General features: G+C 49.3%; 1 protein-coding gene across 1 annotated transcript in view; it reads right to left on the reverse strand.

Moving 5' to 3' along the window:
* Positions 1–2,677: 2,677 nt before the first annotated feature.
* LOC111822039 (ski oncogene) overlaps positions 2,678–26,903 on the reverse strand; it is a 36,305-nt gene continuing 12,079 nt past the window's right edge. The window contains exon 2 of the mRNA XM_023738706.1: positions 2,678–2,854. Coding sequence (XP_023594474.1) covers positions 2,819–2,854 — 36 coding nt within the window. The 3' untranslated portion in view covers positions 2,678–2,818. The remainder of the gene's footprint in view (positions 2,855–26,903) is intronic.

The raw sequence follows: 26,903 nt of genomic DNA on the forward strand, positions 1-26,903 counted from the left end.
CAGAACCCGCCTGGGAGAGCGAGCCCAGGACATGTGGGCTCTGGCAGCCGGGCGCTGGCACAACAGATGCCTCTGTGGCGGGCGAGGCGCCTGTGTTTTCAGGTGCTCATCAGCCACTGATTGTTTTTACTCCTGCCGGACGATGGTCCTGATTTAAGGCCCGAGGGCCTCGGCCACATGACCCTCCCTGGGAAGAAGCACACTGCCAACATCTGGGTGCCTGGAGAGCCGGAGGTCACGGGGTCACAGGGGTCACAGGGAGCTCTGGTCAGAGTGCAGTGCATTCGCTCACCACCCTGAAAACCCCATGGAGCAGTTCTACTCTGCACACATGGGGTCACCAGGAGTCAGGGCTGACTCCATGGCCACCACCAAACAACAAGCGTCATAAGAGCAGAAACAAGTCTTACCTGCTCCAGTGTCCAGAGAACAGGGTCCGCACATGCAAAGAAAAAAAAGGGAGGGAGAAAGAAATTAGATTGGAAGATTCAAGAGGCAAAATGCTTAAACAGCAGTGGGAGACTTTTGGTTTGGATAAAACACATCATTACATCCAGGACAGTATTTAGAATATATGGTTATATTTAATTTAAGGGTTGTTTGCACCAAGTACAATACAAACAGGCCACTTGAAATATTCATCAATTCGCCCTGTGTTATTAAGAAAAGAACGTCACAGAAGTATCCCCAGGCCTCAAGCGCAACTGCCGCTGTGTGGCTTGCCAGGGAAGGGGCCCCATCCCGCCATGTGCCCCCTTACACCCCTGCCAATTGGCTGCCTGCGTGGCTCAGGTGACTGCAATGTCCTATGTCAGCCATGAGCAACCCCTCATCAACAGGGCCACCCCATGTCCTGCAGAAGGTACGGCACTGAGACCACAGGGATGCCCCATGTCCTGCCTGAGGTACAGCGCTGAGCCCCCAGACCATAGGGACACCCCTTGTCCTGCTGGGAGCAGGGCACTGAGTCCCAGCAGACCACTGCACACCGCCCCCCATACCCTGCCACTGTTGGGCAAGGTGGTGGCACAGTCTGGAAGAGCTCAGGCTCCATCAGCCCCAAACTTGGAGGGTGCCTGTGCTGCCGTTTGGTCTTAGAACCCATTTTTTAGCTACAAAAGCCTTGAACCTTGATGGCCCTCAGCTCGGCCCCTCCGTGTGTTGCTCCCTGAGAGGCCCGGCTGCACAGAGGCCAGGCTGACCCGTCCGAGCATAGGGGCGTGGGGGCGTGAGAACGCAAGGGACGGCAATAAAGAGTCAGGGGTGACCTTCTGACCCCACATCTTTGCAGGGCCTGGGCGGGAGAGGAGGCGGAGAGGCTGGGGCGGGCAGGACCACCTCCTCCCAGGCCCCCTCGGAGGCTGCCCTCCACCTGCCCTGGGGGCTGGTTTTCCCACTAGGGAAAAAGGAATGTAAGAAAGCATCAGAGGAGTATCCCCATCACCCACACTGGAGCCCAGGGGCCTGCCAGACCCTGATGCCCAGGCTGGCACACACTCACATGCCCAGAAGCAACACCCAGGCTGAGAGCAGGGAGAGTGCTGCACCATCCCTGCAGCTCTGAGGCCTCTCCCGGCTCAGTGGTTACCACAGACCCATCCGGCCTGGGGCCCACCGCACACCCCCTCCTTTCATGCCCTGCGAGCCCTGGATGTGAGACGGCCTTATGGGCACCGGCTCACCTGGGGGCCTGGGAGTGGAGGCGGGGGGGCCTCGGATGAACTTGTCCATCTGTCCATCCCCACAGGCCCATTCCTCTCACAGTCCAGCTGGAAGACCTCGGGCAATTGAACCTGCCCTGCATCCCTCCAGAATCCATGGAACCAAAAGAAAGGGGCAGTGGGGTCCCCAGACACCCGTTTACAGCCTGCTCACGCCCGCCGGCTGAGAAAGTGGCCTCTGAACTTTTCACCTTCAGCACAGACACGGGGGAGGGGCAGCCTCAAAACCGTCTGGGCCTGTTTCTGCCCCTCCCCCCAAAAAATGTGTATTGCCCGTTTTACAATCGCCAGATGGCAGCCAGTGACCGCAGGCGCCCATCACCCACTGGGGCCACCCGACCTCTCGCAAACAGGGACAAAGCCCAGGATCGGCAGCCACACCCCCGCCGCGCCACCAGGCCCAGCACAGACCCAAGGGGTCAGGGGGTCGACACCCAGGCCCCTGGCGCAGGGCTGCATCCGAGCGGCCCTCCCCAGGCAGGCCCACTCTGAGAGGCCCAAGAGACCACAATCGTAGGAGTGAGGACCAAGGGGTGCCCCGGTGACCCCCCTGAATTCACAGGACCCAGATCAAATCTTACCCCGACGGCCGTGACCATGATCTCCCTGGCACACCATGGTGCCCACGCCTCTACAGGGCTACACTGGCCCCTCTGGCAAGCAGAGAAGTACTGGGAAAGCCAACAGCCAGCAACAAGGAGGCCCCTGTGCAAAACCTCAACCTGAGGGAGGACAGCTTGGGTAGCAGGTCTGGACACCACGATTAGAGGACATGGACCCATCTCCGGTGGATGGCACGTCATGGAGCCACCTTCCCACCCCTTGGTCCACTTGGCCCGCCCACCCTGCCACAGCTATCCATCCCCGGCATCTGCATCCAGCTCAGAGGCAGAGGAAGAGGCCGGTGAGAGGAAATGCGCTGAGGACCAGCCATCAGGCCGCTGCTCCTTGGTGCTCATTTTCACTGAAGAGCCCATCAGGCTGGGCAGCGTGAGGGAGGAGGTGGTCAGCATGCCTTGGGGTGGTCAGCGCGTCCAGGACTTGTTCCCTCCGCCACCCCATGTCTGGCTCCACATACTCTTGAGACAGTAAAGTGGTCACAACTTCAGAGTAGATGCCATTAGCGCCTCATTCTATAAACAAGGAAAAGTTAGAGAGTATAACACATCTTCAGGAAATGCATTCACTCATTCTGTAGGTGGCTAATGAAGGACACCCTGGATGGCACAAACGTGTCCCTAGGCATCCTGCCACCTCGCATTCCCACTACACACCTGGCGCCTCCTTCCTCTCTCAAGTTAGTACCCATGTCACGGGAAGCCCGTGATCACCGCATACAGTTCAGCTGCTGCACGGCCACGTCCTGGTGCATGTACACAGCAGGCGTGGCTGAGGGGTCGGGGTCGAGGGCCCTTCTTTTGTCAGCCATATCTAGCAGAAAACTGTTGGGTGAAAGGCGCCTACCTCCTCACCCACCAACGCGGCACCTCTACCCACTTGCCCACACCCACATCTCCACTTCTCAGTGACAGGGACCTGGAGCCAGAAGCTTAAGTCCCCTTCTGACTCCTAAGGCCCACTCCCCCCCGGACTCCTATTGGCCCAATCTTCAGAACCCCATGCTAACCTGCCTCCACCATCTATTCCTGCACAGCAGCCAGAGGGACCCTCACCACACTTGAACCACATCAGGTCACTCTGCTCAGAGCCCCTCCTTGGCGACCACTGGCCCCCCCCACCCAGTGGCCCGGTCTCCATCATGGCTCAAGGGGCCTCCTCAGACTCACTGAAGAGCACTACAAAGGGATGTATCTGTCCAAAGGAACCCGACTGAGTCACACAGGCTCCCCAGACAGGCCCACATGTCAGACGTCTCTGCTTCAAGTCACCACACCACAGCTGTGCCTGCACTCACAGTGGTAGGAACTTCTAACCTCCACACCACAACTGAGTGTGCTATTGTCACAATGGGTAGGTGCGTCCCCAAGTAAAACCAGAGATTGCCGGTCCCAAGGTCCTGAAAGGCCAGCGCCGCAGGCTCCCAACTCCACTTCCCCATACCCATGGAGAGGCGAGGCTGCTGTGCTGCCTCCCATGTCCTCCCGAGCCATCCCCCACACACCATCCTCTCCACACTGCCCTCTCCCTCCCCCACACACACCACCCTCCCCCAACAGCCCTGGCAGAGGCATGGCCGTAAATCCTCCACCCAAATGGCAGGCCATGACCTCCCTCTATCCATGCCTCCTCCTCAACATCTGTGCACAAAGACCCTGTCACCTCGGCTCTGCCGCCCTTTAAAGCCAGAGTAAGACAGGAAACCACACCTATCTTGTCACGATGGCAAATTAGATACAACACCCTCAAAGAACAGATTTTGTTCTAAAAAAATCAAATCAAAATGTAGTTCAGGCCAACAAGAAACTAGATAACCTAGATGAAATAGACAAATTCCTAGAAACACATAAACTACCTAAACTGACTCAAGAAGAAACAGAAAATCCCAACAGACCTGCAACAAGGAAAGAGAGTGAATCAGTAATCAAAAACCTCCCAACAAGAAAAGCCCAGGACCAGATGTCTTCACTGGAGAATTCTACCAAGCATTTAAAGAACAGCTAACACCAATCCTGCTCAAACTCTCCCAAAAAATAAGAGAGGGTACACCTTCTAACTCATTCTATGGCCAATGTTACCCTGATACCAGAGCCAAATAAAGATACTACAAGGGGAAAAAAAAACCTACACGTCCCTTATGAATAACAATGCAAAAATCCTCAACAAAATACTAGAAACTGAATCCGACAGCATTCTACAAAGATTACACACCATGATCAAGTGGGATTTATCCCAAGTATGTAAGGGTGGGTCAGCATAAGAAAATCTATCAATGTAATATATCACATTAATAGAATGAAGAAAAGAACCACATGATCATCTTAACGGACACAGAGAAAGCATCTGACAAAATCCAACACCCTTTCATGATAAAAACACTCAGCGAACTAGGAATAGAAGGGAAATTCCTCAACACTTTGATAAAACGCCTTTATGAAGAACCCACAGCTAACATCACACTCAATGGTGAAAGACTGAAAGCTTTCTTCCTAAGATCAGGAAAAAGACAAGGACACCAGCTTTCAGCACTGCTATTCAACAGTGTACTGGTAGTCCTAGCCAGAGCAATTCGGCAAAAAAAAAAAAAAATCCAAATGAGACAGAAAGAAGTAAAACTATCTCTATTCACATGATATGATCCTATATATAGAAAACCCCAAAGAATCCACAAAAAGCTACTAGAGCTAATAAATGAATTCAGCAAAGTCTCAGGGTACAAGTTCAACACAGAGAAAGTTGTTTTTCTATACATCAGCAATCAACAATCTGAAGAGAAAATTTAAAAAATTCCATTTTCAATAACATCTAAAATAAAAACATCTAAATATCTAAGAATGTATTTAATCAGGAAGGCAAAACACTTGTACACTGAAAACTACAAAACACTGCTGAAAGAAATTAAAGATCTAAATAAACAGAAAGACATCCTTTGTTCATGGATCAGAAGACTTAATATTGTTAAGATGGTAATACTCCCTAAAGTGATCTACAGAGTCAACGCAATCCCTATCAAAATTCCAACAACCATTTTTGTATAAATGGAACAGCCAATCCTCAAATTCATACAAAACTGCAAGGGGCCCTGAAGAACGAAAACAATCTTAAGAAACAAGAACAAAGTAGGATTCACATCTCCTGATAATAAAACATACTACAAAGATACAGTAATCAAATCAATGTGGTACTGGTATAAGGCTAAACATATAGACCAAAACCGAAAACCAAACCAGTTGTTTTCAAGTCAACTCTGACTCATAGCAACCCCATGTGTTAGAGAGTAGCATTGTGTTCCACAGGATTTTCAATGGCTGTGATCTTTCAGAAGCAGATCAGCAGGCTTTTCTTCCAAGACACCTCTCGTGAATTTGAGGCTCCAGAATAAACCCACACATCAATAGAAAATCGATTTTCAGCAAGGATGCCAAGTCTCTGCAATGGGAAAACAACAGTCTCTTCAACGAATGGTGCTGAGACAACTAGATTTCCACATGTAAAAGCGAAATTGGCCACCTACCTCATACCGCACACAAAAATTAACTCAAAATCTATCAATGACAAATGTTAACTAAAACCATAAAATTCTTAGAGGAAACATTGGCATAAAGCTTCAAGACCTTGTTTTTGACAGTAGATTCTTAGCTATGACACCAAAAGCATAAGCAACAGAAGATATAATAGACTACTTTGACTGTTAAAATTAAAAATTTCGTGCATCAAAGGACTTTATCAAGAAAGTGAAAACGCACACAATGGGGAAAAAAATTGGGAACCATATATCTGATAAGAGTTTAATATCCAGAATATATAAAGAATTCCTAAACTCAACGACAGAAACTCAAACAACTCAATTAAAAAATGGGCAAAGGACCTGAATAGATATTTCTCCAAAGAAGACGTACACATGGCCAACCAGCACATAAAAATATGATCCACACGTCATTAGTCACTGTTGTTGTTGTTAGGTGCTGTCAAGTCGGTTCTGACTCACAGTGACTCTAAAGGATAGAGTAGGACTGTCCCTTAGGGCTTCCAAGGAATGGCTGGTAGATTTGAACTGCCGACCTTTTGGTTAGCAGCCAAGCTCTTAACCACTATGCCACCGGGGTTCCCCATTAGTCACTAAGGAAATGCAAATCAAAACCACAATGAAAGACCACCTCACACCCACCAGGATGACCAGGATGCCTAAACTAAAAAAGACAATAATACGATCTCCAGCCTTCCACTGGAAGTGGCCTCTGATTCCAACTTTGAATCTGAACCAAAAGCCTTCTATTAAGTCTGGCAGGACACATGGTGTGCTCACGGTCATTTGGAGAGCCTACTTACAAGCCAGCCCTGGAACTCAAAAACAGCATCAACACAACACAGGTCTGTCACTGGTCTGTAAGCAGAAAGCCCACAACAAAACCTGGCACACCTCAGGACACCCATGGGAGAGCGACTTTCCACAGTTGCCTCGGGAAACACTGCCCTCCAAAGCTCCCCCAGAACGCCCAAGCAGGCACTGTCACCACCGGAGCCGCATTACCTGAAGCCCTGTTGTTGTTGTTGTCAGATGCCATTAAGTTGGTTCTGACTCATAGCGATCCCACGTACAACAGAACAAAACACTGCCCGGTCCTGCGCCATCCTCACAATCCTTGTTACGCTTGAGCCCATTGTTGTAGCCACAGTGTGAATCCCTCATTGAGGGTCTTTCGCTGATCCTCTACTTTACCAAGCATGATGTCCTTCTCCAGGGGCTGGTCCCTCCTGACAACATATCCAAATTACGTGAGACAAAGTCTCACCATCCTTGCTTCTAAGGAGCATTCTGGTTGTACTTCTTCCAAGACAGATTAGTTCATTTTTCTGGCAGTCCACAGTATATTCAAGATTCTTCGCCAACACCATAATTCAAAGGCATCAATTCTTCTTTAGTCTTCCTTACTCACTGTCCAGCTTTCGCATGCATATGAGGTGACTGAAAATACCATGGCTTGGGTCAGGTGCACCTTAGTCCTCAAAGTGATGTCTTCACTTTTCAACACTTTAGAGAGGTCTTTTGCAACATATTGCCTAATGCAGTATGTTGTCTGATTTCCTGACTGCTGCTTCCATGGGTGTTGATTACAGATCCAAGTAAAATGAAATCCCTGACAACTTCAATCTTTTATCTGTTTATCATGATGCTGCTTGTTGGTCCAGTTGTGAGGATTTTTGTTTTATGTTGAGGTATAATCTATACTGAAGGCTGTAGTCTCTGATCTTCACAGTTAAGTGCTTCAAGTCCTCTTCACTTTCAGCAACCAAAGTTGTTCATCTTCATATTGTAGGTTATTAATGAGTCTTCCTCCAATCCTGATGCTATACTCTTCTTCATTCTTCTGAAGCCCTAAGCCCACAAATCAGGAGCTGGGGCTGGGTGTGCCAGAAGCTGCACAGGCGCTCCCCTCCTCAGAACACGTCTCTCCTGTGCTACTGCCACTTCAGGTGAGAATAGAGCACGGTGTCCTAGCCTGAGTGGTCCCTAGAATTCTTGACCCCCAACCCATGGTGTCTCATGAGAACATGGCAGGAATCTCAGGCCTGGCCAAACCACAAAGCCATCAGCCATGCCTTCCGCACCAGACTAACTGTAATAGTTAAGTGTAAAGAGGTCTGTTCCTCAATAACCTTCCGCAGGAGAGCAGTCTGTTCTCACACTCAAATCTTGGATGATCCTGGATGAATCCGCAACAGTGCTGACGACGCGCCCGCTCCCAACTTCTCAGAGACATCAGACCACCCAGAAAATTTTGCAAACAAACCAAAAAATTCCATTTTATCTCTGTTCAAGCGAATTTTGAGTGGCACTTAGGTACCCCCTCCCCGACTGCCTGCTCCTTGACCACGCGCTTGCCTGTTCGCAGATGTTACAAGAGCTGCATGGACAGCAGGCTCGTTAAGAACACCAGCAGCACAGGGCTCCATGTGGCTGCAGTCTGAATAGTCAAAATCACAACACTTTGTTCATCATCAATTCTGACTAAAACTGAAAAGGCAGTAATGAAGACGTTAACAAAATGAACTTAATGCAGCCAAAATCACTGCAGAAGGAAAACACATCCACTCACAATGGTCGTGCCAGTCAGCACAACTCAGAGGTTTTTTTAAACCTTCTACCACAGAGCTAGCTTCACTCATCTTCCTTCCTAAACTAAGACCACCCCAAGGGCTTTCCATTTAAAAGTCCCGTGTTACTTTTGTTTTGCAGTATTCAGGTCTAGAGCAACTGCATGTGGGGGGTCCACCCACACCAAACTCATTGCTGTCTAGTCGATTCCAACTCATAGCGACCCTATAGAACAGGGTAGGACTGCCCCATAGGGTTTTCTAGTCTGTAAATCTTTATGGAAGCAGATTGCCACTTCTTTCTCCCACGGAGCAGTTGGTGGGTTCGAACCACCAACCTTTCAGTTAGCAGCTGAGCACTTTACCACTGTGCCACCAGGGCTTCGATGTGGGGACTAACTTCTTTTCATATCAAAAGCAAACAAAACCCAAGGGATTCTGCCTTGGGAGAGGGAAGCCTCCATAGGCCGATTTCCAGATTGAGGCCAAAGAGGTTAGAAGGACTTTGGGTGTGGTCAACAACCACTTTGAGATGAGGACTCTGCCCTCTCAGAACTGAAACAACCAAAACACCTGGAAAAAATTCACCAGACAACGGTTTTCAAGACAGTGGTCATCAGGCAGCAAAGGACAGCAATCCCCAACACACGGTAAACTATTAAAGTGAGCCGGGTGCAGAGAAGGAGACCCAGGAGGTGTCCTGGACTCCCTGAACTGAGGAGGTGGAAGGAACTCAGAGACCAGCAAGACTAATGCAACTAGAGTTCAAAGGGCAGAGGGGCAGTGAGGAAAGCTGCAGACAGAGAAGACCCCGGATGTGCAGGGGCTCCCCCTCATGTATTCAGCAGAGCACAAATCAGTGCAGGCAATTGAGGGAACCACACTAAGTCGGGAGACAGACCGCTTGACAGGATCAGAGGGTGCAGGACCTGGGGTACACACAGGGCAAGGAACGGTACTCCCTCCCACCTGCCTGTTCAGGAAAACTCAGAATTCACAGGCGCTGGTTAGAGCAGTTAGAAGGGTCCTGCCTTAGTAACAGGGATTAATTAGTCCTAGAGTGGGCACTCCTCCACGCCCACCTAACAAACCATAAAAGCAAGACCTGAAAGGATCAAACTGTCGCCAAGTAACTAACATGTATCCCAGAACAAAGCTAGAGATTTAAAGGACTACAAAAACACCCCTAAACAGGTAAAACTCATAAAGATGACCAAGTACGCAAAGCAGGAAAATATGAACCGTAATGAGGAGGATAATCAACCAGTTGAAGCTGACCACAGCTTACACAGATATAAAAATTCACAGAAGATATTAAAAGTTATTATAACTGTATTCTACATGTTAGAGTTTAACAAAAAGTTAAATAGAGACACCAAATCAAACCTGTTGCCGTCGAGTCGATTCTGACTCATAGGGACCCCATAATACAAAGCAAAACTACCCTACAGGGTTTCCAAGGAGTGGCTGGTGGATTCAAACCGCTGACTTTTTGGTTAACAGCCATAGCTCTTAACCACTGCACCACCAGGGCTCCAAACAGAGACACACAAGATACAGTCCAAAATCAAACTTCTAGAGATAAAAACTACAATATCTGAGATTAAAAATACACTGGATGCGATTAATGGCAGATTAGGCACTGCAGAAGAAAAGATTAAAGAACTTTAATGCATAGCAATAAAACTATCCAAAATGAAACAGAGAAAAGAATTCGAGAGAATGAAAACAGCATCCATGAACTGGGGGACTACTTCAAACAGCCTAATATATGGGTAACTGAAGTCCCCAAAGGAGGTATGAGGGCAGAAAAAACGTCTGAAGAAATAGTGGCCAAAATTTTCCAAACTCACTGAAAACTAGAAAACCAAGAAACTCAACAAACCCCAAAGACAAGCAACATTAAAAACAAAAAACAACAAAAAACCTATAATAAGGCACATCATAATCAAACTGCTCAAAACTAGTGATAAAGAGAAAATATTAAAAGCAGTCAGGGCGAAGGGAAGAAAGACATGTTATGTACAAAAGAATGAAGGATGACAGCAGAGTTCTCCTTGGAAACAATGCATGTACGAAGACAGTGGAGTAACATCTTTAAAGTATTGAAAGAAAAAAACTGTCAACCAACCTAGAATTCTACACCCAGTGAAATTTCTTTCAAAAACAAAAGGAGCATAAGAATCTACATATAAATCAATAAAACAGAATTGAGAGTCCCCAAATAAATCCATACATCTATGGTCAACTGATTTTCAACAAGAGTGCTGAGACCCTTCAATGGGGAAGAAACAGTGTCTTCAACAAATGGTGCTGAGACAACTGGATCTCCACGTGCAAAAGAATGAAGTTGGACTGTTACCCCTCACATCATATATAAAAATTAACTCAAAATAGATCAAAGACCTAAATTTAGATAAAAATCTTAGAAAAAAATAGGTGCAAATCTTCGTGACCGCGGATTTGACAATGGTGTCTTAAATATGACACCAAAGCACAAGCAAAAAAAAAAAAGTAAATTAGACTTCACGAAAATTAAAAACTAATTAACGTGCATGAAAGGACACTCTCAAGAGAATGAAAAGACAACCCACAGAATTAGAGAAACATTTACAAATAAAATTAAGCTAAGGGTCTAATATCGAGAATATATAAAGAACTCTTACAATTCAACAACAGACAACCAATTAAAAAATGAGCAAAGGACTTGAATAGATATTTCTTCAAAGAAGATATACAAATGAACAACAAGTACATGGAAAGATGTTCAATGTCATCTGTGATTAGGGAAACAGAAACCAAAAACCACAACACAATAACCCTTACACCCACTAGGATGATCATAACAAAAAAGGAAAATAACAAGTGTTGACGAGGATGCAGAGAAGGATGCAGAGAAACTGGAACTCTTGTATACTGCTGATGGGAATGTAAAATGATATAGTTGCTGTAGAAAAACTGTTTGATGGTTCCTCAAAAAGTTAAACATAGAACTACCACATGACCCAGCAATTCCACTCCTAGGTATTTACCAAAAAGAACTGAAAACAGGTACTCAAACAAAAACTTGTACACAAATGTTCATAGCAACTCTACTCACAATAGTGAAAAGATGAAACAACTCAAATGTCCATCTTCAGACAAAATGTGGTATATCCATACAATAGAATATTATTAATCTATAAAAGGAATTAAGTACTGATACATGCTACAACATAGATGAACCTTGAATACATTATGCTAAGTGAAAGAAGCCAGACACCAAAGGCCACATATTGTATGATCCTATTTATATGAAATGTCCAGAATGAACAAATCTAGACACAGAAAGTAGAATAGTGGTTTCCAGGGGCTGAGGGACCCTGGTGGCACAATGGTTAAGTGCTCAGCTGCTAACTGAAAGGCAAGTAGTTCAAACCCATCAGTGGCTCTGCAGGAGAAAAGACCTGGCAATCTGCTCCTGAAAAGATTACAGCCTTGGAAACCCTATGGGGCAGTTCTACTCTGTCATATAGGGTCACTCTGAGTCGGAACTGACTGACTCAATGGCACACAACCAACAACAGGGGCTGGCGGGAGAAGGGAATGGGAAGTTTCTTAAGAAGTTAAACATATACATCAACACATGACCCAGCCACCCCAAATCTAGGTATCTATCCAAGGCCATAAAACTTACATGTCCCTACAAAACTGTATACACAAATAAAGTAGCTTTATTTATAATAGCCAAAAACTAGAAACAATCCAAATGTCCACCAATACAACAATGGATAAACAAACTGTGGTGGTATATCCATAGAATGGAATGCTGCTGAGCAGTACAAAAGAACGAACTATGGAGACACGCAACAGCAGAGATAAATTTGAAAGTGATGATGCTGAGTGAAAGTGCCAGGCCAAGAGAGCGTGCTGTGCAATTCCATTCATATAAGCACCAGAAAGTGTCAACTGATCAACAGTGACAGAAAGTGATTGGTGGTTGTCTGATGATGAGGGGTGGGAGGGGCAGGAGCAAGAGGTGACAAAGGAGCCCAGGATACTCTTGGGTGATGGATGTGTTTATTATCTTGTGATGGTGGTTTCACACTTGTATACGTATGTCAAAGTTATCAAATTGTACATTTTAAAGATGTGTTTATTACATGTTATACCTCAATACAACTGTTCAAACCATAACTATACGGAAATTATCCCAACTGAGCCTCTTCTATTCCAAGGCTCACTTATTCTATAGCTTTAAGCAATCTCCACAGGTCAGTAACAAATATAAACTAGTGGCCTCAGGCCACCATTTCTTCTACGGTTAAGCCTACATATACACTTTTCTGTCCCAAGAAGATTCGTAGGAGTAACGCATCACTGCATTACACTCATTTCTTTCTCTAGATCAGGGATCAGCAAACATTCTCTGTAAAGGGTCAAACTGTAAATATTTTCAGCTTTGTGGGCCAGATGGTCTCACTTAAAATGACTTTCCTCTGCCAATGTAGCACAAAAGCAGCGTAGACAATTGTACACAATGGGCCCTGTGTACTATGTGTTCCAATAAAACTTTATTTACAAAAGCAGGTGGGGAACTGGGTTTGGCCTGGGTTCACAGTTTGCTAGGTCAGGGGTTCTCTGAGTGGAGTCCCCAGAACAGCAGCAGCGGTGGCAACATCACTGAGAATTTGTTAGAAAGGCAAACTCTCAAGTCCCACCTCAAACCCAGGAATCAGAAACTCTGGGGGTGGGGCCAAAAAAGATGCCCACCCCATGATTCCAAAGCTCAGGTTTAAGAACTGCTGATCTAGGAAACCATCAGAGTGATGGGCTGATTCAAACCCAAGAATGAGCAAACCCGAGGTAAACATTTAACAGGCCAAAAGCCAAGACCACAGCCCCAGTAAAAGGCACTAGAACCTCTGCGTGGCTTTGAAAACATATTAAGTTCATCGAGCAACGACACTCATGGAAAATTCTTTTAAAAAGTGAAAGTAGAAAGTAAAAGGTGACTTCTCATGATAAACCTCTATCACTAGATGGCTCTGGCTGGTTCATCTCTTGACTGCCAAAGAGTTTCAACCTCTTTTACACGATTCTAAAATGTCTTAGCTCATGTTCCTCCTTGACTCTGCATTATACTGAACAGAATTTAGAATGTAATCATCCTTTGAGGGGACAGAATCTTAGAGTTGTTGTATCTAAGTCATTCCTCCAACCATCAATCGAGACTGTACTATGCCATAGGCACTGAACATAAGACTTCTAAGGACCGTGAATCCTGTGTGCATATGTGTGCACACACACGCATTAGCATGAAATAAATATGACATTCAGAGAAAATAAATCCTAGTTATCAGATATGAGGATCCCTTTTGGTTAAAGTCACCAATAACTGGTATTACATTTATCTTTTTAAAGCAGCTCTTTAACTGTACCTTTCCTCAAAACTTAAAATGCCAACACTTACCTAAAAACCTTTGCAAATTCAGAGAAACATCTCAAGAAGATATAGCAATTAAAAAGCATCATGAGGAAAGAATACCAGTTTCAAGATGGAAGAGTAAGACCTCATCCACCCGCATTCTCCCTTCAAAAATCAATCCCCAACAACAGGGAGAACAAGAAATACACACAAACCCTGCTCTTCAGAGAAGGGAGGAACCGTCTCAATCTTGAGCATACCGAGGGCAGAACGCAGCTGGAAGGAGGCGGCTGGGGCCAGGCAGCTGCAGAGGAAGACACAGGGGAAACCACGCCTAACACAGAGGGGTGCGAAGGCACCAGTTACCACAGAAGGCAGAGAGAGGGTTTTGTGGAAGCATAAACAGGGACTCATCTGAAGGTCTGTACAAGGAACAGTTAGCTGGACTTCCAGGTGCCGCTTCGTGCAGGGATGGGGAGGACCTTGGGGACAAAGGCCAGAGCACTCTGGAACAGCCCCCCAGTGAAGATCATGGGGCGACATCCCTGCCACGCCCACTGCTACCCACTGGTTTGGCATGATCAGCCAGCCAAGAACCACCAACATGGGTGAAACGGCCCCACAAAAGCCAAAGTCAAAAATGAACCATAAAAAGGAATTCAAATGAAAACTCGTTAATATGCCTCCGAGACAAGAGTCAAGACATGGTATCCACAGAACAAGAACAGGTGAAAGACTTTGCAAAAGAAACAAAGAACAAAAAAGTCAGTCTTGGAAATTAAAAATGAAATCACAGACATTACAAGTGCTCAGTTAAAAAAGAAAGAGTCCGATGGTAGAACTGAGGAAATCTCCAGAAGGTAAAACTAAGAGAGAGAAGAAAATAGGGAGGAAAAATAAGAAATAAGAAGATCAATCACCCAAGAGGACTGACACCCAACCAGAAGGAGTTCTACAGGAGAAAAGAGAGAAATGAGATAAATATCAAAGAAACTGGCCTAGTTCCCCAGACCAAAGGGCAGGGATCCCATGGCAATGAGGGCCCAGCATAGAACCCAGAGAAGACTCACCCACCGAGGCATATGATACTGACATTTCATAACACCAAGTTAAAGAGAAGGTCCTTAAAGCCTCCTTTGGAAAGAAGCAGGTCACGTGCAAAGGCCTGAGTCAGAAGGGCATCAGACATCTTCATAGAAACACTGGGAGCCAAATGGCAACAGGGCAACACCATCAGAATTCTCAGAGAGATTATTTTCAATTGAGACTTCTACTCCCGATCAAACAAACATGAAGGTAGAAACATGAAGCTTTCAGCCATACAGCGTCAAAGGCATTGATCTCCCTTGTACACTTTCTCAGGAAGCATGATGTGGTTCACCTAGATGAGGGAGTAAACCAGAATGGTTGGAGCCCCACCACCAAAAAGAGGTGCAGAGATACCCAGAGTGACAGCCAAGGAAGACCCAGGTGATGCACACCCCAAGCCCTGGAGCAGCGGCTGGGAGAAGGAGGCCAGGCAGCTCCGGAGAAAAGGGAACCAGCAGAAGGTCTGGAAGCCGGGCCACTTGGAAAATGGTGCCAAGAGGCATGGCAGAGTCATTCGAGCAAAGGTGCGGCAGTCAGAGATTGAAAGAAAACCAAGCAAGTGAACAAAAAGTGAGGCAATGACTAACTCCAGGAAAATAAAGGGTTCAGAGAGGAAGCGTAAGTAGAGCACATAACACTGGCTCAGTGTGAACACAGTCACAGAATCATAATGATTAGCACAAGGGTGGAATTATAAAAAACTCAGATAAAATTACATCGACAGAACTGGGGGGCAGCAGCAGCAGGGTAGATGTGACCTGGGCATGTGCAAGTCAACAGAATACACTGAGAAGAATGGAAAATAACTGCCCATAGCAAAGTGGGGAGGGCAGACAGGATGTAAGCTCCTGGTTTTTGTCATTAGCCTTTTAGCACTTTTTGACTTTAGACCATGTCCAGGGATTACTCGAATAAAATGAAAGTTAAAAAGAACACTCTAGTCGGCTCCTTTCCACCAGAACCCAGTACTAGGTGACCACCTTGTCATCAGGCTCACAGCCCAGGTCATCAGAAATGCCATTTCTAATGGCAGAGGGCCCAGCCAGAGTGACCCACCCAGAGCATGTAAGAGTCCAAGGAAAGTATCCAATTACGTTATGGGCCGAATGGATACATCAGACCTTCTAGACTTCTTAAAATCAACGTCAAGAGATGAATACACAACTCCCATGCTTATTAAGCAGTCCAGAGAAGCAGGATTGCCCCTTGGATCCAACCCATCGCCACGATGAACCGGCCAGGAGCAGCCAAAATACAGGTGTGAGGGAATGAAGAGCCACACCATGACTCACAACTGCCGAAAGCCTACAGCAAGACTTCAATGTGCTCATGACTTGTGTCTGGGTTGGAACCGTTGTCCTACAGTCCGTGTGGCGGCTCGTGAGGTCCCCACCGCCAGCACCCTGTGACCAAGTGAGGAGCCCAGTACCCACCATAGAACACTCCAAGTGTCTGCGCCCTCAGCACCTCAAGAAAGGCCCCTCCTTCCACCTGAGGAGCAGGGTGGCGCTGTCTCCTCCCACCATCTGTCCTCATGCCTGCGAGGCTGTGGCCGTGTGACAAAGGCTGCTGAGGAGAAGAGTTAAATTGCTGCCAAAGTCACTCACAGAGCAATTCTAACCACCCAGGATGGACTGACACTGTAGGGCATGGAATGACACTACACGGAGGTGCTAACCCTCCTGCGTCTGAGTTCTTCCTCACACAAGAGAAGTGTCTAGAAGAACAGAGCCTCCTTCTCAGGCAGCGAGTGTTCTGTGGAAGTAGGTGTAGCCCACCCCAGCCTCCTGGATGGGACAACATGGTGTGTGCAGGGGACAGCATCTTACACACGTGATCAGCTGAGAACCGCCCTGCGCCCACAGGTCTTTTCCCCAATGGCGGCTCAACCCACCAGCCCAAGCCTCACTGTGCCTCTCCGGTGTGGTTGCCCCAGGAGGCAGCAAAGGGGGCTGTCAAACAAACATGATGTGAAGACACTAGCTTCAGGAGCTGCCATCAGGATGAAGGTGGACCCTGACCCGTGGGGCCCGTGTTCCCCAGCCACCCACTGCTGTTAGCCACGGAGTCAGGGTCGGAGACATCTTAGCCCATGTGAGCTCTGGGTGTGGAGCAGGTGAGGCGCATGGGTTGCTATCTCCCATGTGGCGGCCACCATGCCATGAAACACATTTCCCATCAAGCAAGTCTCACTCTCTCCTTGGAATGCCGAGTGCTCTCAACCTTCTATTAAGTTGACACCATCAGAACACGCCTCTGGAAGAGCTGAATGTCAGCTGCTGTGGGGAGACCAGCCTGGCCCTCTGGAAACCTCAGGAACACGCTGAAAAGGCCGGGAAAGGCCCGCGAGCCGGCACTGCGTGACTATGTCGTGTGGATGTTCATTTCTTCATGCTCTGTCCTCTCTCAGGCACTCATCACAGCATCACTGTTCCTTGAATGTGTCACTCTGCATGTGAAGTTTCAGTTCAATTCCACAGCTCAGCTGATAGCCCTCACAGGTTTCAAAAATCACCCACACTTGGAACCCGTACCCATGCCCGATGGCACTGAGGACCCCAGCTGCTCCCCAGGATGCAGAGCGTGGAGGCACCAAGAGCTCAGGGCACCTGCAGCATCCCCTCTGCCAAGGGCACCTGCTCGAGCACCTGGCCATCCCTGTATGGCCCAGATGGCCCACAGTCAGACCAGGCCAAGTTCCTGTCTTGGGACAATACCCACACCACTCAAACTCTCCTGCCTTCCTTGTAGCAGGTAAAAATGCATCAGTCCCTCCTGTCCCCCTTAGGACTTTCAGAAACGTAAGGCATGATTGGGCTTGTTTCAAAACTAGAGAGAAAAGAGAAGTTTCCCATCCTCCCCCAAACCAAACCGGAGAGACAGGCTTCTAAAGGACACCACGGATGGCCTGGCCTTCTGCAGCCCCACTCACTGTGGCCACACGGGCCTGGAGGGAGGTGTGAGGGGTGTGCACAGTACAGGAGACCATTCCAGACAAAGGAAAGTGTGCATCCCAGTGTGCGGGAAGGAGCGGCAGTGTCACTGTGACGGGAACTGGGCCAGGGGGAACCATTCATGGACACTGAGCCCACACGGAAAGCCCAGCAAGACAACCACACACCTGAAGGCCTCCCACAGGTTACTAATTACAGAGGGAGGGCAGGCAGCACCTCCCCAGGTGACCAAAGGGCATATCCTCAGAAGTGGGGTAGGTGGGCAGCTGTGGCTCATACCAAAGAGGACAAAGCACCTGGCTGATGTTTGCCCAGCACCCTATGAACCAACACCAAACCTAGCTGATATCTGCCCAGCACCCCTCGACCCAACATCAGACCCAGCTGACATCTGCCCAGCACCCCCTGACCCAACACCAGACCCAGCTGACATGTGCCCAGCACCATCCGACCCATCAGTCCCAGCCAGCATCTGCTCGGTGCCCACCTGACCCAACACCAGACATGGCAGGCAAACCCAAGTCCCGGCCCGTCCTGCCAGGCACCTGGCTTGTTTTCTTCAACAGCACCAGGTTGAGAAGGACAGAGGATTGTCCCAGGTCAAGTGAGGCCAGGAAGGAGGCCGGCTCAGCAGCAGGCATGACTCTGGACAGGGCCTGGTTGTCAGCTGGCAGGTGGCTGTGCGCTGTGCAGTGGTCAGCCTCCCAGGTCTAGTCCCTGCACTGTAGCCACACACGAGGATACCCTTGTTTTAGGGAATCCACCCTAAAGGATATGGGCGGACCTGCTGACTGAAACTTTCTCTTAAATGACAAACAAGAAATAACAAAATTAATAAAAACAACAGGGAGAGAGAAAGTCAATGTGGCAAAATGTTAACAAGGGTGAATCTTGGTGAACAAGGGGTTCATGCATTATTCTTGCAGTGTCACTGTAGGTTTGAAGCATTTTCGAAACAGAAAGGTCCAAAACAGAAGACCCACCATCTGTCTGTCAGTTTGTCATCTGTGGTGACTTGCATGTTGCTATGATGCTGGAAGCTATGCCCCCAGTATTTCAAATGCCAGTAAGGTCACCAATGGTTTCAGTGGAACTTCCAGGCTAAGAGACTAGGAAGAAAAGCCTGGAGATCTACTTCCAAAAATTAGCCAAGGAAAACTTTATAGAGCACAACAAAACACTGTCCAGTTTCCTTGCTTTGGACATGTCATCAGGAGGAATCAATTGCTGGAGGAGGACATTGTGTGTGGTGAAGCAGAGGACCAAAGAGGGTGATGGAGATCCTCTGTGAGATGGACTGGCACATTAGCTGAAACAATGGACTCGAACATGCTGGCAATCCTGAGGATGATGCAGGACCAGGCAACGTTTCATTCTGTTGTATGTGGGGTTGTCACTGACTCATGGCAACTAACCACAACGAGACAAAAGGCAAGGTGGCAGGACTGCTCCTCTGTCAGCTGCATGGGGGGTGGTGCTGTCCAGGGCCACAGCAACCTTCTCATGACATGAGGACACGGAGATAGGACATCCGCGAGCCCAGGGGCAGCCAGGAGAATGTGGCATGAGGGGGCTTGCCAGTCAGTCCCCCATGTCTGAGCTTCGGGTCATGTGGGATAATGACGCCCTTAACAGTATAGTCACATTTGGTGGCTTTTCTAAAACATGCAGCCTAGTGCATCTAAACTGAAGCACCAGCCTGACAACACCCAACACCCCATAGACAGGCACCACTGACTGAACGGCACCGAGCCCCGAGTCTCAATTCCAGGTTACCTGGACCAACACGTGGCCATGGATGGACAGCAAAGGCAGTGCCTCAGGCACAAGGGACCTCGCGGGCGCAGACCCCAGTCAACTCCAGATGCGCTCACTTGACGGTTCACACCCACGCGCGGAGCTGGGGAGGGAAGCAGGCGGCTGAGCTAGCTCTCCCTGGTTCTCTCTCCATACACAGCCTTTTCTCTTTCATTTTCTGAAAAACCTCACTTCTAACAAGAATCATCCCCGTAGTCAGTTTAATTCCATTCAGATCATCAGCTGAGGGTGTAGAAGCACCAGGATTTGTGACATTGTCAGAAACTGTAACGGTGCATCCCACGAGCCTCACTGTCGAAATGCCCTGGCCCTCTATGAAACCCATGGAGGCACGTGGAGTCCCTGCTACTGACCTGCTTTTGGGGCCCACCTGTCAGCACAGATCTGATCCCACCCCAGCCCTTTCCCATGCACCTCCCATCGGCCAGGCATCTGTGTAGACAAGGACCCAGGGGCCCAGAGGCACCCTTGGCCGCACCCACAGAACTTCCAGGATGGTGACAGCTCCAGCACTTCATGGGCGAGGTGGGGCCCTGTCGACCCAGTTCAGCAGGACCTGTCAGACAGAGCCAGCTGCCCGGATGCCCCTGCTGGTGTCTGTCAGCTAACCGGCCAGCCAGTGGGCTGTGTGGACGCCATGGCTCACCACCTGGCCTGCCCCCTCAAAGGATAGCCTTGGCTTTTGGAAAAAGACTGGGGACTGAATGGCCAAAGTCATAAAGCCACCCTGCAGTGTGGCACAGTGCTGGGTCCATGCTCATTAATGCAGGGAAGGTACTGTCATCCCCCCATTTCAGGGGAGCAACGGGACCCACAGAGGCAAGGTCACAGACCAGGAGGCGGCTGAGCCAGGACCCAGACCCAGCAGTCTAGTTTTAAGAGTCCATTGCTACCTCTCTCTGATCTCCCAGAAACTCCTAATTGACCGACTCCTATCTGCACAGAGAAGATTGGGGAACAGGTGAAAAAGCAAGTCTGGTCACAGTGACCTCGACTCGTGATGGGCAGAACTGCAGCAGGTGAAGTGCATGAGTCGCCTCCGCGAGATTTTCCAGTGATTTCTCTCAGCCCCTGAGCACAAAGAGCCAAAGCCCACACTGCAGCCAGCCTGGCGGGTCAAAGGCCTACCAGTCATCCCCAACATTAGCCTTTTGAATCCCCTCCTGCCATGGCTTCACCCCCACAGGCAGGCAGTGGGATAGGGTATTTACAAGACAAAGAGAAAGGACCCTCCTTTCAAGAGCCAGCCGGTGGGTCGCCCTGCCCCCAGACCCCGCATTAATATTCAACAGCTTAAAACAAAGCTGGACAAAAGCCATCAACCATGCCTGGCATCTACCCCTGGGGTCCAGGCCTCTTCCTGGAGGGGCGGCCAGGACGGGCTCAAACTATGAAGGGAAACACCCACGATGGGTGGACAGCATCGGCTCGGCCAGTGCAGCCCCAGGGGCAGGCCCTTCGGCCCAGTGGAGGTGACCACCCAGGCCCCAAGGAGGGGAGCCACCCCTGGGTAACGCCAAAGAGGCAGCCCGGCCAGGCCCATCGGGGCTCCAGGGAAGGGCCAGGCATCCTATTCAAAGCCCCTAAAAACATGCCTTCTTAAGTCTCAAAAACCAAACCCAAACTCAAACCCACTGCCCATGGTCGCTCGCACATGGCCCAGGTCAAGGGTGTTCACCACAGACCCACCTCACAGCACACCAGAAAGGACAGGCATCCTCTGGGGCCACCTGTCACCACTGACCTCCCGAGAACTGTGGGAACTAACAAGTGACCCAAACTGACCCAAAACTCACCCAGGAGTGGGCGCGCATGTCTTAACCTCGACACCTGCATGAACTGAGTGAACTATGTCTGAAACAATCCTCGCCGAGCCATAAAAAGCATCGTGGGCTGAGGAGAGGAGGCAAACACGGCGCTGGTGGCGGTGATGTGGCCCAGCCACGAGGAAGATACAGGACTCTGACACCACGCGCTGGGCTGGCTCCCCGGGCTGCCCCAGCCCCCACACGTACCCTGCAGTTCAGGTGGCTCTACTAACTTTCTGGGGGACATCTCGGGGGAGCCATCAGCTTCTCTCTGCCCTAAGCCCAAGGGCCTGCCAACATGGGCTCAGGCCGGACTGTGCCAGGGCCCCAAGCAGCCAAGGGTCCTCCTGCCCAGCATCCAGGCCAGGAGAACCGCCACCCTGTTGTGGGTCCGACATGCCACCCACGCTGAGTAGAGATTACAGAGGAAGGGATTTAGGCCTCTGTGTGGTGAGAAGTGTCACTCTCGGTGACTCTACCCTGTGTTTTTAAAGAACTTTCTCCAGAAACTGGCAGGGCACAGACGGGTGTACACGAGAAGAATGAGGGTTCCGTGTGCCGGGCTGTAGCCCGAGGCTGTGGAGCCCGCCTACTCTCAGGCCTACCGCCCTTAGTGCCCTTGCCCCCCCCAGGCTGAGGCCTGGCCGTCTGCCCAGGCCCTGGACATGCACTCACGCATGCGCGTGTAAACACACACACACACACACACACACACACACACACACGCACACCCCAAGGGTGGACCCCATAGCCCACACATGTCCCACCTCCTGCCCACTATGGCTGGGTACACAGTAGGTGCTCCACAATGGAACTAAACCCCATCCAGGTCCTTCTGCTGCCATAAGCCAAAGCTGTCCCCTTCCACCTTGGGGCCCTCTCCTGAGGAGAAGGCTCAGTCCTTGGTCCCGTGGTCCCTACTGCCCCAAGTGATGTCAGTGGCTGTGGAGACTGCGCAGCACCAAGGGGAGCAGGCAGAAATGCCCCTGCCCAGTGGGAGGCTGAGAATACAGACTGCACATGCCCAGCACTAAGGGGCAGGTGGTTGCCCTCCCTCAGAAGACAGCACTCCAGCGCCCAGGCACCCCTTGCCCCGTGGCTAGAAAATGAGGGCAGCCTCCATCCTAATAACAAAGGGCAGTAAACCATGTGTGTGCGTCAGACGAAATACCAGACAGTCAATTAAACTCACAGGCACGAGGTAAGTCACGGAAAAATACTAAAGTAATGAAATGCCCAACACGACTAGAAAGCAAAGAAATGCTAGGGAAACGTGGGATGTCTTCAGGTCGTGAGGATGGAGGGACAGCTTCTTAGCTGTCTGTGGGAGTGGGAACCGGCCCACCGCTCACAGAAGGAATGAGGTAATGTATGAAATCAAGAGAAGAACCCCTAAAAAGAGCCTGTCTTTTGGGAATCTCAGTGTCTTCTAAGGGTTCAAAGCATGCAGGAACATTTAAGCACCAACATGTTCACCCCACATGACTTAAAATGCAAAAATATATACATTGTATGTGTATACACTGTCTGTGTATATATGCATATGTGCCTGTGTGCATGCCTTTGCATGTATATATACCTGTACGTATATACATGTACATACACATATGTGTGTATGTCTTCCCGTGTATATATACATATATAATAGGCCTGTGTCTTTACATGTGTACGCGTACATGTGTGTATCTTTCTGCGTGTGTACATGTATACATCTGTACGAGTACATATATGTATGTATGTGTGTCTTTCTAGGTATGTATGTGTGCGTACATGTTGGTATGTACATGTTTGTACATGTGTGTATACGTGTACGCTTATACGTGTATGCACGCATGTGCATAAATAAATAAAAGGGTTACCAGCAGGAAAAGGCCGGTGTACATTCCCTTGGACCCGCCACATCTTGTACAAGAAGCTCAGCCCACACCAGATCACATGCACACACGATGATGCGCTTACAGCAAGAGTCAGGGAGGAGGGGACACAGAGCTGCTGTTCTCATAGGGGGACTGCAAATTGGCAAGACTATTTCAAAAAAGTCTGGCATGTTTAGTGGGACCTTTGATCCAGCTGGTTCACTCTGAAGCCCATGCTCCAGACCTGTGCACACACGTGCACCAAGACGCCCACCCTCAGAAACCTGTGTGACCACCAGCAAGAGACTAGGCACACAGACAAGTGTGTCACGAGGCGGGAGCCCCACAGCACTGACAATGAGCATAGTGGAGCCCCGAGGACTCTCCCTGACAGAAGCTGGATGCAGACGACCAGCCAACTATGAGCTTCTGACTGACCTGCTGCTCACTGGTGCAGAGATGGAGGAAGGGGGGCTGAGATGGGGAAGGGGTCTCAGGGCACACTGCCTTTCATAACCTGCAGTGGGAAATGGGTGGGAACCTGGTGTTGTCAGGGCTGCTGCACTGAAGCTGCGAGCAGGGCATCTGTATGAAGTTACTCCCTGAGCATCCTTTGCAATTATAAGCGATGGCACACGCCCCAGATGTGAAATAAACTCAGAACCCTCAACACCACAGAACAGTCAGAAATGCCAAGTGGCCGTCCGAAAGCACCCAGGCCCAGGGGCGTGAACATCCTAAAAGATGTTGGGTAGAGCCATAGGCATGACCCCACGTGTGCTGAAACCAAGAGAGATTCTACACCTACAGGCTTCATATTCTCCTTTTATACCCTGCTGTACTACTTGAACTTTTTTTTATCATGTGTCTTTAGTTTACTTCTTAAAAAAAAAAAAAACTAAAATGACATTTCTATAGAAAACCCAGTAACAGAGGAAAATACTGTGATACTATGTTCAGCAAGAAAGGCAGATCGTAAGACTGTGTACCTCCTCCCTCAATGCTACCAGAGTTTGGCGATGGCGGGACCACAGGGGACCACTCATGCTGTGTACTTCTCTGCTTTGCTAGACTTCCTTGATGAGCTTACGCTAATTGCTTTTCTGATTACGTGTGCATGGGGGAAATATTCAGAGTTTACAATGATCCATGATTTCACTCGTAACGTCGGGCGCAACGTGGTCCTTGTGACACTACGAGGTGGTCACGGGACCCGTTCCAGCAGAGGAGGCTGCCCCTCCCCTCGGCAAGGTGAGGCACCAGCAGCTCCGCTCTTCCCACCACCCGGCAGCCTCTCTCCACAAGAGAAGGCAGCACTGCTGCAACGCTGAGCTGGCACGCAGACCTGCCTGAGGCCCCACGACACCACACGTACACCACATACACCCAAACATGCACACCACACACACACTCACACACATGCAGAGAGGACACAACAACCACACGCAATGCTGGGCCAGTACACAAAATGACCTTGAGGCTACACGACACCACACACACTCCCAAACACACACACACCCAAACACACACACTGAGGACAAAATGACTACATGCAATGCTGGGCCAGCACGCATAGTGACCTTGAGGCTACATGACACCATATGCACTCCCAAACACACACACCATGGGCACACCCAGACAAACACACAGAGGACAAATCAACCGTACACAACATTGCACCCGCATGTGTAACGACCCCAAGGTCACACGATACCACACGCACACCCAGACAAACGCACACAGAAGGCACACACAATGGAGGTCCCAACCCAGCTGACCCTGGATCCTGACCGGAGCAAAGCAAACACAGAGGCACGACTTCTGAGACGATGGGGAATATGAACACGGGCTGGCTGCTAGTGGACATCAAGGAATTCTTGTTGATTTTGTTAGGTACTTTAATGGCGCTGTGGTTACGACTTTTCTAAAGTCCTTACCCGTTAGACAGAAACACTGAAACACTTAAAGATAAGATAAGATGATGCCTGGGACTTCAACTTTCAAACATTACACCCCTGGCAAAAGAGGAGGGGGGATTAGTGGAAACAAAATTACTGAAATGCGGCTAATTGTGGAAGCTGGGTGATGGGCTCACAGGGGTGCATTAAACCAGCCTATCTGGGGTTAAGCCTGGCAATTTCCATATAAAAGCACACTTTTCAAAGTCCACAGGCGTGCTTAAACCCATGAGCTCATAATGATACTAACAGGAAAACCCATCTTCCTGCTCCCCGGGAGAATGCAAGGGGAAAGTTGCTCCATCTATGCACCTGCACCCACGTCACGACACGGAGCTGAGTAGAAGGGTCAGAGAGAGAGGAACTCCAGAATCCCCAAGTAAAGAAGGGCCGAGAGACGTCAATACCATCACTTTGCCAACTCTAATGACTTAGGGGGTCTGGGCATGGCCCACTCACAGCTACCAACGTCAGAAAGAGATAGGCAGGGAGAGACAGAAAGACAGGGAGAGAGACAGAGACACAGAGAGAGACAGAGAGACAGGTGGTGGTGTGCCTCCTGGGGGAGAGCACCCCTAAGAAGCCATTTGGCCAAAACAGAAAACAAAAAAATCCAGCATCACTCTGATCGGGCCTCTGGATCCCACCAGCAAGTTACAGGGGACAGAGGAGCACTCTGACGTGACACCACGGGGCCACTGGCACAAGGCCAGACTGCAGGGACCATCACAGAACATGCCGCCTGAGCGCTCCAGCGGAAAGGCGGGCGGGGTGGGGGGCGTGGAACCTCCCGGTAAAAGACTCAGAGACTGCTGCGACCACTTAGCTCCTGAAACAAACTGTTAAAAAAATTGTTTTAACTTTTTCAAAAGTTAAGACATTTGAGACAGCTGGAGATGTGAACACTGATGGGATATTTAGTGGTACTGATTAACTACTGTTCATTTTTGGGATGATATAATAGGACTTAATGGCTTTTCAGAAGGCTCTTTATCTTCCAGAAATACGCACTGAAATACCACCAATGAAATGACAGGCTTCCAAGGGCCACAGGGGGGACAAAGCCAGAGTGGCAAGGACAAGGCTAGGGTGGTGGGGACAAGGCCCAGGTAGAGGATGCAGGCGGAAATGAGGCCAGGGTGGTGGGGACATGGCCAGAGTGGCAGATGCAGACAGGACCAAGGCCAGGGCGGTGGGCACAGATGGAGCAGGGATGAGACCGATGCAGCTGCCCACTCCTGGGACATCTACCTCTGCCCTAAGAACAGGTCCTTTTCACAAACCATACTGGGGAAAATGCTAGAAGGAAATGCCAACACAGGTGGTCGCAGGGAAGCAGGCCCAGGTGCCATAAGTTTCCCATAAAAACCAGTGCTGCCTAGTAACTGAAAAGAAAACGGGTCCATCTGTCTTCCCCATTGCAGTCTTCCCTATCCTGGTTTTCAGCTCCCACATGCTCCCCCAGGCACGCCCTGCGGAGGTTTTGCAGACCCCGCGTCCGAGCACCAGCTAAGATGGCTCTCCTGTCACCTGCATCAGCCTCAGCCCAGCGCCTGGGACCTCTCAGGGTCTGGGAAC

Source organism: Trichechus manatus, unplaced genomic scaffold (genome assembly GCF_000243295.1).
Source record: "Trichechus manatus latirostris isolate Lorelei unplaced genomic scaffold, TriManLat1.0 scaffold00122, whole genome shotgun sequence".
Taxonomy (NCBI): domain Eukaryota; kingdom Metazoa; phylum Chordata; class Mammalia; order Sirenia; family Trichechidae; genus Trichechus; species Trichechus manatus.